This window comes from Lathyrus oleraceus, chromosome 6 (assembly GCF_024323335.1).
Source record: "Lathyrus oleraceus cultivar Zhongwan6 chromosome 6, CAAS_Psat_ZW6_1.0, whole genome shotgun sequence".
NCBI classification, from domain to species: domain Eukaryota; kingdom Viridiplantae; phylum Streptophyta; class Magnoliopsida; order Fabales; family Fabaceae; genus Lathyrus; species Lathyrus oleraceus.
This window is the reverse complement of record NC_066584.1, coordinates 187,095,592-187,108,164: the sequence shown is the minus strand read 5'-3', so window position 1 is coordinate 187,108,164 and position 12,573 is coordinate 187,095,592. Positions and strand designations below refer to the sequence as shown.

General features: G+C 39.7%; 1 protein-coding gene across 1 annotated transcript; it reads left to right on the top strand.

Annotated features, from left to right (window-relative positions):
- Window positions 1–9,696: 9,696 nt before the first annotated feature.
- LOC127094672 (uncharacterized) lies at window positions 9,697–10,893 on the top strand. Its single transcript, XM_051033476.1, has 2 exons — window positions 9,697–10,228; window positions 10,412–10,893. The coding sequence occupies exons 1-2, from the start codon at window positions 9,697–9,699 to the stop codon at window positions 10,891–10,893; spliced, it is 1,014 nt and encodes a 337-aa protein (XP_050889433.1).
- Window positions 10,894–12,573: the final 1,680 nt, after the last annotated feature.

The following is a 12,573-nucleotide window of genomic DNA, read 5'->3' as shown; positions in this document are numbered from 1 at the left end:
GGGAACTGAACCACTTATAGAACAAAGGCGCATAACAATTCACCAATCCTCCTTTTTTATTCTCGTTCCTATGATGCACTGAATGAAAGAAATCTCCCAACAAGGTCGGCACTGGATTACCCAACACGAAGAGGCATGTTGCATCTACGTCCACAAATTTGGCAACATTAGGGAATAGGACAATCCCATACGCACAAAGAGCCAACACAATATTGAAACCCCTCTGGTCACCATCTTCAAGCTTCTTCTTTGCTTCTCCCAGTAAGAAACTCAAATGAAAACCACTGACTCCTCCCTTCTGACACATATTAGACTTCAAGACTGATTTCCCCAAATATGTGGCTGAAGCAACCATGCTGAGATCGGGCAGAAACTCAGAATTGTAGAATAGCAACTGCGGCTTGATAGGAACTCTAAGAAAACTAGCAACCTCCTCCAAAGTAGGGACCAAAATATAATCTGGGAACGTGAAACACCTCAATGGAGGGTCATAGAACTGCAACAATGTAAAGAGAGCATCATGTTGATCTTTGGAAAGAACCGTGACGAAACTTAGAATCAAACCGTACTCCTTCCGGAATCCTTCTAGAGAACCGTGATCCATTAACTTCATCAGCTGTTGAATAGGCCCCAAGCAAACCACAGAAAATTTGTAGGCGACATGTCTCTTTCTGCCAATATCCATCTTAAGAGAACCAGAAAAACCCGACCGGAATCAAAAGGAAGATGTAAACCCCTAGAAATAGATAAACATGTGTTAAATGATATGAATGCAAATGATGTGATGCAATGCAGTGACATGCAAATCAAGGTTGTTGTATCTACTTGAATATTTGTTGGGTCGCACTGTCTGAAGAGAAACCCACTGAGGAATATAATACAAGATCAAAACTCTGCTCCCGAAAACCGGGTTGGTTGAAGGTTAAGGTTTCCTGAATTTAGCCCGCCCCTCGCTGGTAGGTTCTAAGAACAGAAGTTCGTCAACTTCAGCCCTTTAGTCGAGAATAATACGTTTACCACTGAAGGTTTGGCATTATTACGGGATAATAGACCTCCACTAACTCCTCTCAACAGGATATCCTAGAGCAAGTTCCCAGTCTCGGGGTCCTCGGATTGAGCAGCGAGAATGCGCCCACCAGAGCTAACATAACCGCGTCTCAGAGGAGAGGCCTCAACTGAGTTCTCGGGAAATGGTCGCCAGAGTCGACGATTTCTAAAGGAACATCATGCCGTTACGGAACACCCGTATGACAGAATATATCCAAAAGAAACCTCGTCTGTAATGTGGGTCTTCATGAACGACTTAACGTAGCAACATGCCACGCAAGCCTCATGACTATCCACTCTAACACCTGTGTGTACGCTCAAGCCTGGGTAGTGGGCTTATCACTCATGGAACATCCCACCCCAACAAACAAACAACCCCTATAGAGCCAACAGATACAAGCAATAATATGTACACAAATGCAATAAGATAAAGCACATAAATGCTGGAAGTAAATAACTGTACAAAAGAATAAACACCCAACAAATAAGAAACCTATAAAAGCTAGGAGGGACTCGCATAGGGAAACCGGGTCCCCAGCAGAGTCGCCAGCTGTGGCAACCTAAAAAAAAGGAATGCGGAAAAACAACCGGCGAAGAAAAACAATGACAGAAGAGTCGCCACCGTGCGTTATTTATCCCAAAGGAGGGAAAGGAAACGCTCGAAGTAAACCTGGAAAAAGGAAAGGAAAAGACAAAGTCACGCAACCAAATATTGGGTTCGGGAGTTGATAATGCGAAGGGAAGGTATCAACACCCCTACGCATCCGTCATACTCTACGGGATCCACTCTTGTTGTTCTTGTCTAAAGGGTGTGGGTTTATCTAATGCACTATTTACTAAAAAAGGGGTCGAAAGAAAATGACTCGCACGGATGTCGCATCCACTGCATACGTATCTCATCTGAATATGACAATCAGAGTCTTCGTAGCTTGGCTACCTATGGGATAAAGAGGAGTGTGCTCGCTAAGACATCGCGTCTTATGCGTACGTATCTCATCTGGAATGAGAATCAGCGCACGCCGTAGTTCGGCTACCTACGGGTTTGTTTTGTGTATTTTAGGTGAACGACATTACTACGCAATCTACTGAACGACATTAACGTGTTCGTAGGAGAAGAATAATCAATGAGTTTGTTTGTGTTTTAGGAATGCTCATGCAAAAAGGAAGTCCTAGACAAAGGAACCGTGCTACCTTAATTGACATGCAAACGAGAGACTATACGAAGCCTAGCAATCCTATGGGGAGACGATCAAACCATACAAAACAAACATGCATAAATAAACAACCAACAAGGGGGCTTAAACATACATGGGTAGGGCTTTAGTCAAGAGGGGTCATATCACCCTCGATAAAAAAGCCATGGAAAAGTAAGCAAACGGGCTCTTAACCACTAACACTGAACGTCAGGGTGAGCAGATCAAAAGGTGGGGATTCAGAAAGGTGGAACCCTCTCCACTGACTGACCGGACAAAAGATCTTGGGCCTTTGTTCTGAAGCATCGACACGTAGTGCGAGCATAAAGAACGACACACTGAATAACAGGGGATTAACTACTAACCCCTTTTATCCGTCAATTGCCTCTTTATGGAGGTCTTTAGCACTGATGCCTCTTCTCGGAGGTCTTTGGGCACAAAAGTAAACAAACAAAAGAAAACATTGCCTCCTATCGAGGTCTTCCAGCTAAGAAAGCGGTAAAATGTGGTAAAGATAAAGGGATCGAGAGATCTACCCCATGGATAAAGATCCGAAGTAACGACAATTAAAGGAACGAGAAACCCGGAGATCTCTCAAGCTAGCACCATCAAGGAAAACAAATCAGCAAAACAATCAGAATAAATCTCTAAATGGTATCCCACAAATAAATTGGAATACCAAGCAAGCGATCTCTTCAAGAGTCATGTGAGCCCTCACAAAAACTCAACAAACAAGTTAGGATAACAAGATGGGGTGCAATCAAGAGTTGCACAAAAGAAACATAACAACCACAGTGTCAGGTAAACAGTGCACGGATGCAATAGAAAACATGTCACAACAAAACACAAAACAGGTTAGAAAGCAAATAGAAACAAAAAAAACAGCTACTGTCATCATCGCTACTGCTTCGCTTAACGAGATGCTAGCGAAGCTTCGCTACATGTTCGCTTAGCGAGGTGCTAGCGAATGCCTGCGGGTTCTGGATTCTCCATTGATAACAGTACGATTTCAGAAACCCCAAACCCTATGGTATCCATCTCAGCAACGAAGTAATTAAGCATTCAAGGAATTATTCTATACATTCATGCATATCTAAAACCACCTGTGAAACCTAACGATACCCACTCTTCCAAATTCACCCATAATGCCTCACATATTCAGAAATTTCAAATTGAAAGCATAAAGTAATGGAGATAGGGCAAACCTGATTGAAGAGATCGAAAGAAATTGAATTACACCGTTGGGTTTGCAAAGCAATCTTAGGGTTTATATGAGATGGAGTTTTCCTTTAGTGTCCGGAGGCTGCTCTGAATTCTGTTGGCTTCTTCTCTTAGCTATTTCTCTTCTAGGGTTAGGTCAGCCTCTTTTTGGAGATGGAAGTCTAGAATTTATAACCTGATTTTCGTGGCTTTGTGGGCTCAAATGAGAAAGGTCCAAGTCCAAGATTTTTCTGTTATATTTTTAAAACGCGTGCGCTTCGCCTAGCGAAGAATTTGCCCGCCTAGCGAGCATGACAGTTCAGATTCGCTAAGCGAACCACGCTGCTCGCCTAGCGAGCATGACAGCTCAGGAACAGACTTTTGCTATTTCAAGATTAGCGTTTTGAATGATGAATAAACCCCATTTGAACATGTTGGAAGTAACTCAAGTCATTCCCTTGTGTTGACTGATCACCCAGATAGAACCCACAAAGTGTCTTGGATGATATTCAAGCTTCTTGGATCTGATTGACATGATGAAATGCAATATGAAATGTTAAATGACCTAAAAATGAAGGGTAAATTTTGTTTTATCTGTTCCCTTTTAGTTATGCAGTACTACCTTTCCCTCCTCTTAGGATAAAAGTACATAGCTAGTGTCTCTACTCTTTTTTTTCCTCGCCACTCCTTTTCGCGTTTGTACTTGGATTCGGGAAATCCGGGGAGCGACACATGGGAACCGCTTTGATTGTTCTCGCTCGAATAGGAGTGATATTTAATGATTACTCGCAAAAGAATGGGGAAAGGAAGATAAATAGATAAAGTGCTCGGTGCGGGAGATTCAAAGAACTAGTGGCGGGAGATGAAAATTGTTTTGATAACAATATGGTCTGAACCAAAGGATTGTGTTTTGAACTCCAACAAGGGTTAAAATATGAAGCCAAGAGTAAGGTGGCTATTACCAGTACGCGGGCTAGCAGGACTACCACTATAGGGTAATACTGAAAAGAGGAAAAAATAGGTGTTTGGGCAGAGTCTCAAACATCTCTTGCTTCACAAGGTGACACAAGAAGGAGCACAAAGAGGTAGTGTATTTGACTTAAAGAATATTGGTATATCAAATGGAATGGAGGAAGGTAGAATACGAATGTATCATGGAGATGAACGTAATGAAGTGACCAAAGTCACATAATTGAGTATTTGGTGATTAGTGACTGAAGAAGTATTGTTTGAAATCGAAAGATGAAAGTGTATTGGAATCCTTAAGAGAAATGAGATTTGTACCATAGAGGGAAAGAACTTTAACCGATACGTAGACTAGCAGGACTGCCACTACAAGGTGATTAGCCCAAAAAGAAGGAATTAAGTGTTTGGGCATAGTCCCAAACAACTCTAGGTATAAATGTGGACTTTACGTTAGGCGTCCTAAAAGGGTGTATATGGATATCCAAGGAAAGTTTATTTCGATGTCAAAGGAATAATAGGTCACTAGGTGAAAGATTTATGATCGAAGGTAGGTAATGAATAATGAAACATATGAGTGATGCCTTAAGGAGGAAGGATAATAATTAGAAGTATGATCGCCAAGGATTTGTATCCTCGTGCCTACGTATTCTCATTGTGCAATGAAAAAGTCAGAGCAATCGTAGTTCGGAACCACGAGAATTGAGAGAGGGACATACAGTAATGAAGAGTATAATTTGTACCAACAGAATGGTGTCAAAAGGTATTCGTCCAAGCAACGAGGACTCACAAGACAAACCTAATTTTAGAGGTTAACTGCCATGAAACAAAGAGATAGAGATATTTGTCTAAGCAACGAGGACTTACAAGATAAACACCAATTCAAGGAATGATTGCAGTATTGTATAGTACAAGGAATAGTATATCACTAAATATGGAACAAATAGTTCGAGATCAAATAAGAATAGTATCTTAGATCTAAGAAGGAGATAGACTCTGAATCGAAGAGCAAGGTAGGCGTTTACCAGTACGTGGGCTAGTAAGACTGCCACTATAGGGTAAAGCCAAAAAGAAAGACTGAATTAAGTGTTTGGGCATAGTCATAAACAACTCTCAATTGATAAGGTGGACTGTCGCTAAATCGTCCTAAAAGGATATACAAGGAGTCCAAGGAGAAGTATGATTGATCTAAAAAAGGATGGTATTTATTGAATCAATGGAGAATGATTGATTGATAAATAGGGTAGCTCACGAAGAAACTGGGTTCTCCTGCCTACGTATCCTTATAGTGCAATAAGGAAATCAGAGCTTTCGTAGTTCAGCCCACTATGGCTGAAAACAAGGTGATTGAAGGTAAAAGAATGATTGAATGATTGAATTGAAATGATTAGAATGGAGAGATGAATTGAGAGACTTGACAGTCTAATGATAGGAATCACACTAAAGTCTATGAATAAGGGAGAACGCTTTGAGTATTTGGGGACTATGTTGCATACGCAAAGTCGCTCTAGACAAGGATAGGAGAAACTTTGTTTCATCATTCCCTATTACTTAAGGCTCATAGCGCATGATACTTCTCTAAACTGATAAGTTGTTGGCGAAGAACCTTCATTGTTAGCCTTATGTCGATGTTGGTTTGTGTGAAGAAGACTTGGTAGTTTAATCGATTCATATTATACTAAATTCTATAAATAAGGGCGAATAGTTTGAATATTTGGGGCCTACACCCCATACGCAAAGTCTCTCTAGACAAGGATAGGAGAAACTTCGTCTCATCATTCCCTATTACTTAAGGCTCATTTCGTAAAATTGGAATCGTATTTACCAAGTGTTGATCTTTGATTTATCTTGTATAATCCGCTGCTTGGTGTGACTGACGATGCCTTGATTGAAGATCTTTACTTGAGGCTTGTACCTCCACAACTTAGAAAAAAAGTCTTATCAAGTGACCAAGAGTCTTTTGGTCACTAAAATTAGACTGTAGGATTATACAAGTTCAAAACATTTAATTGATCAAATTTTCTTTTGATCAATTTGAATCCTGGGTTTGATTTGATTTAAGGAAATAGGTTAGTTCTAATCTAATGGTGAGAAATTAATTCAAACTAACCTAATGACACATGTTATGATTGATTAGAAAATCTATGTTAAAATCCTAGGGAAGCATGTTTTAGTTAGTCAAATTTCTTGATTAAAATTTAATGTTAAATTCTAATCCTAAAGGAGTGTGATTATATGGCTAAACACCAAAATAACCCCTAAAGTGTAAAATGGTCAATTTGCAAAGGTATTTCAATTATTAGCACAAACTAAATTCTAATTAAAATCTAATAATAGCCTAAAATTGATTATGTCCTAAAGCATGATTTAACCTAATTGTTTAAGCTTCAACAAACTGATTTTGTTGCTAGTTACCTCAGCGAGTTTGAATCTCTTGCCAATCGAATTGTGGGTCTGTCACTCCATGATCTCCTCAGTTGTTTCATATCGGGGTTGAAATCTGAGATCCGCCGTGAGGTGTTGGCTCAACAACCGTCATCCCTGTCACAAGCTACAGGTCTTGCTAGGTTACAAGAAGAAAAGTTCTAGGATCTCTTGCGTTTGACAAAGACACGACCTTCATCTTCGTGGCAAGCACCTTCCACTACCCGCACGATTTCCCATTTCCCGGCGAAATCTGTTTACGATTCTCCTCCACCAAAGACCGTCGTGCCTCCCCTGTTACCTACACCCGTTCCCAAAACTCGCTTCCGTCAATTATCAGCTTCTGAATTGGCTGAACGAAGAGAAAAGGGATTGTGTTTCACCTGCGACGAATGCTTTTCCCGTTATCACAAATGCAAAGCTCGTTTTCTTCTTTTGATTGCTGAAGAAGATTAAAGTGAGACGGAGGAATCTGGTCAGTCCAATTTCGGCTTTGTTCGACCCACCTGATGCGGCCCAGTTGGCCCAGTTGAGTTTTCATGCTATGTCAGGCACCCAGACAGCTCAAACGATCAAGGTTTTGGGAGGTGTAGCCCAACATTTGGTCCATGTATTAGTAGATGGAGGAAGTACCCTCAACTTCATTCAAACTCAGGTGGCACGTACTTTGGGATTGCAACACAGTTCATCACCAACTTTAAGAGTTATGGTTGGCAATGGGGATGATTTGACCAGTGCTCAGGTTTGTAAGGAGGTGCAAATCGAAATACAAGGTCATAGTTTTGTTGTAGACTTGTATACATTAAACCTCAGTGGACCAGATATTGTATTGGGTACCCCATGGCTCAAAACGTTAGGTCCAGTTTTAATGGACTATCAATCTCTTACTATGAAATTTCAGCATGGTGCCAAACAGATTATTATACAAGGTGAAACAGGGCCATCTTACAATAATATTTCTTACCATCAATTGAAGAAATTGGTCCAACATGAGCCTACGACACAAATTTTTTCTTTACATCTTCTTGATTCCAATGACTCTTCTTCCATATCAACATCTGAAAAATTTGGCCCCAATTTCATGGACCTCCTTCACCGCTACGCTCCATTATTTGATGAACCCACGACCCTTCCACCATCCCGTTTTACTGATCATCAAATCCCTCTCAATCATAATGTTGTTCCAGTCAACGTGCGGCCGTATCGTTATCCGCATGCGCAGAAACAAGAAATAGAGTCTCAAATTCGTAAACTGCTTGAAAATGGGTGGATTCAACCTAGCAACAGCCCTTTTTCCTCTCTGGTGCTCCTCCTTAAGAAAAAAGATGGCACTTGGCGCATGTATGTAGATTATCGCGCCTTAAATGCAATTACAGTGAAGGATCGTTTTCCGTTACCCACTGTTGACGAGCTTTTGGATGAACTTGGATCCGCGAGAGTTTTTTCCAAGTTGGACCTCACTTCAAGATTTCATCAAATCCGCCTCCAGCCTCATGACAGTCCCAAGACTGAATTTCGAACCCATGATGGCCATTATGAGTACAAAGTCATGCCATTCGGCCTTTGCAACGCACCAGCAACCTTTCAAGCAAACATGAATGACATTTTCCGGCCACTGCTTCAAAAGACTGTTATTGTATTCTTCGACGATATTCTTGTGTTCAGTGAAACAATGGAGCAACATCAGATTCATCTAGAACAGGTTTTTTCTCTCCTCTCTGAGCATCAATTCTTCCTAAAAGCTTCTAAGTGTTCGTTTGGGCAAACTACCATCGCATATTTAGGTCACATTGTAATGAATGGCACCGTGGCTCCCAATCCTGAGAAAATTAGAGCTATTCTTGAGTGGCCTGTACCGAAAACCTTAAAAGCTTTGAGGGGATTTTTGGGATTGTCTGGTTATTATTGGAAGTTCATTCACGGGTATGCTTTCATTGCTTTACCACTAACCCGACTGTTGAAAAAGGATTCCTTTAAATGGAGTGAGGAAGCTTTATTATCCTTTAATCAACTCAAGCAAGTGATGGTTTCTGCTCCGGTTCTTGCTCTCCCGGATTTTACCTCTCCTTTTGTCCTTCAAACGGATGCTTCCGGTTTTGCAATGGGTGCTGTCCTTTTACAATCAGGACACCCTTTGGCCTTCTTCAGCAGAGTTTTTTGTCCTCGAATGACTAAGGCTTTGACATACATTTGTGAGCTTCATGCCATCACTAGTGCTGTAAAGCGTTGGCGTCAATATCTTCTGGGCCATTTCTTCATTATTCAAACGGATCACAAAAGTTTGCGGGAACTTTTAACTCAAGTCATCCAAACACCGGAGCAGCAACGCTATCTGTCCAAATTACTTGGTTACCATTATGATATCCAATACAAACCAGGCTCCACCAACATTGCAGCAGATGCTCTCTCCCGTGTCAGTGACCCAATAACTTCCAGCCTCCTCCACTTGACGGTCCCTCGTGTCTTATTCTTGGAAGAATTAAAGCAAGATTTATCCACTGACACCCTATTCTTGCAGTTAAAGGAACAAGTTCTGCAGGATCCTTCCGCCCATCCTAATTTCTGGTTTGTCGATGGCTTGGTACTTCGCCAAGGCAGAATCTGGATTAGTTCTAATTCTCGCTTCAAAAGCTTGTTTCTACGGGAGTATCATGAGACATTAATTGGCGGTCATGATGGGCTTTCCAAGACGATGAAGCGCCTTTCTAAGAATTTTTTTTGGGACAATATGAAGCGATAAAAGCAGGAGTTCATTCGGCAATGTGTTGTTTGTCAGCAAACAAAATACTCAACCCAGAAACCAGGTGGACTGTTACAGCCTCTCCCACTTCCTCAACACATTTGGGAAGACATTTCCATGGATTTCATAATGGGGTTGCCTCCCTCTAAGGGATTCAATGTGATCATGGTGGTAGTTGATAGATTTTCTAAGGCAATTCATCTAGGAGCGCTAGCTACTAGGTTCACAGCATACAAGGTAGAAGAGTTATTTGTTTCCATTGTCCGTAAACATCATGGCCTTCGAAAGAGTATTATTTCCGATCGTGACCCGATTTTTATCAGTCGCTTTTGGAAGGACCTTTTTACATTCAGTGGTACCTTGTTGAGGATGAGTTCTGCGTATCACCCTCAAACCGACGGTCAAACAGAGGTTATGAATCGTACCGTGGAACAATATTTGCGAGCTTTTGTTCATGCTAAACCATCTCAGTGGGTCGCTTTACTTCCTTGGGCTGAATATCATTATAACACTTCTGTGCACACTGCATCGGGTTTATCCCCCTTCCAAGTGATGTTTAGAAAATTGCCCCCATCGATCCCGTCTTACATTGCAGGTTCATCGACAATTGATGCTTGTGATTCTGTGTTGCAATCCCATGACGAAATTCTTCACTTACTGCGTATGAATTTGAGTAAGGCGCAATTACAAATGACGCGAAACGCAAATAAACACCGTCGGGAGGTCCAATTTGCGGTGGGATCTTCGGTGTACGTTAAGTTATAACCTTACCGGCAAGTTTCGTTATCTGGAAACAAATACCACAAGCTTTCTAAACGGTATTATGGTCCTTATTTGGTCTTAGCCAAAGTTGGTCCTGTGGCTTACAAACTGGAGTTGTCCAGTCATTCTCGCATTCACAATGTATTCCATTATTCTCTTTTGAAGCTTCATGAGGGAGTACCTCCGACTGTTATTGATCAAATTCCCCATGACTCAATTAACAATCACCCTGTGGTTACTCCTTTGGCTGTACTGGAATTTCAGACAAGACTCATAGAGGGAATTCCCACGCGTTTCGCTCTGGTTCAGTGGCAGGGACTGTCTCCTGATGATACATCATGGGAAAATTGGGAAGAGTTGCGTCGTGACTACAACCTTGAGGACAAGGTTGATTTTGTTGGGGGGAGTATTGATACGGGCAAGCCCATTAGAGATGACATTGGCCCAATGAGGGAAGTGGAAAACAATGAAGAGCAAGGCCCAAGGACAAAAAGAATAATCAAAATTCCTAAAAGGTTGGAGGATTATGTGATTATTTTGACAGCTAGTGAAGAAAAGATCTAGAAGATTGCTGAGTCATTGCTAGTTTGTTAGATTTTCCCATGTGATAGATTTGGGGAATCTTTCCGTTATTTTGCCTTTGTATTTAAGTGAGCTCTGAGCTCCATTTGTAGTACTGAGAAATTAATACATTCCAATTCCCTTTCTATATTTTCTTAGGAGGAATTCTTCTCCTCTAATAGCAGACTCACACTGTTAACTCACACACCCTATCACATAACCATATTATTCAATCCTCCATACACTAACAACAATCGTACACGACATGCTATCAGACAACCATTAAATACTTTTCAAATACATCCACTCATAAAACAATAACAATCGGAGAAACAAAAAAGAAGAACGAATGAACAAAACTAAGGTTTACCATTTTCTGACTCCCTGAAGCATCCATACTCCTCGACGCGTTATACCTATTTTGACACTGTTTTCTGCAGAACCACCGTAAATAACCCACGAGACCCCTTGAGCTGCCGTCTTTCTAAACCGACTCCAAACACCCATCTCTAAATAATGCACCAAAAACCACACGCGACTTCCACCGACCTACCCCTCATTTCACCGGGAAACAAACAGAATCTCTCTAACTCACTAGATTTGTTTTGATTTTGTTCATGAGTTGATAGTGAGTTGTTTGAATTTGTTGTTTACTTTTTTGGTTTTGCATTTACTAAGAGAGGAGAAAATTTTGAAGAAGAAGTTTTGTTCTTCTGTTGTTGTTTTCCTTCGTGCGCGAGGAAAGAGAGGGATTGGATTTTTGTTTTATTTTCTTTTCACCACTCTACCAAGTGTCATGATTTGATTGGAGATTTTTTAAAGTTTGAAAAAATCAACTCTCCTCTCTCTTTGTGTAAACTCCATCGCACTTTTCCTTCTTTTTTTTTTTTTATTTATTTATTATTTGTTTATTTTATTTATATAGTATTATTATTATTATTGTTATTACTATTATAATAATAATAATAATAATCATTATTATTAATATTATTATTTATATACCATTATTATTATTTTTATTATTATTACTACTACTATTATTATTACTATTAGTTATTATCATTACTATTATTATTATTATTATCATTGATTATTAACATTTTCATTATTTTTGGTTTAACATATTTTAATTTTTGCACCCTCCTATTATATTTATACCCTTGTATTTGTGTTCTATTTTAATTTTTTTAATATTTATAATTTGATTTATTTGATTAATTGGTTTATTTTAATTTTATCATTGGATTTTAATAGTTAATTAGTTTATTCGATGAATTGTTCCATCAGCTCCAGTGTATCGCGATTTCAGAGTTAAAATTCAATTTAACTTCAGAAATCGCTTGAACGCATATGTTGTATTGACCGACCTCTTATAGAGTGATTCCTACATGAATCAACTTTAAGATAACTTAACATAAAGCTAAATCCATTACTTAGTTTTTGATTTATTTTATCTTTGTAAATGTCGTTTAAATTATCGAATTTATGTTGTTTGATTCAAGTGCGTTGCGATTTCGGAGTTAAAATTCAATTTAACTTCAGAAATCGCTTAAAACGCATTGTTTATATTGACTGGCCTCTTATTGAGTGATTCTTACATGAATTCACTCTAAGATTTCCTATCATAACGCTAAATTCATTTGTTAGTTTTCGTTTATTTTATCTTTGTAAATGTCGTTTAAA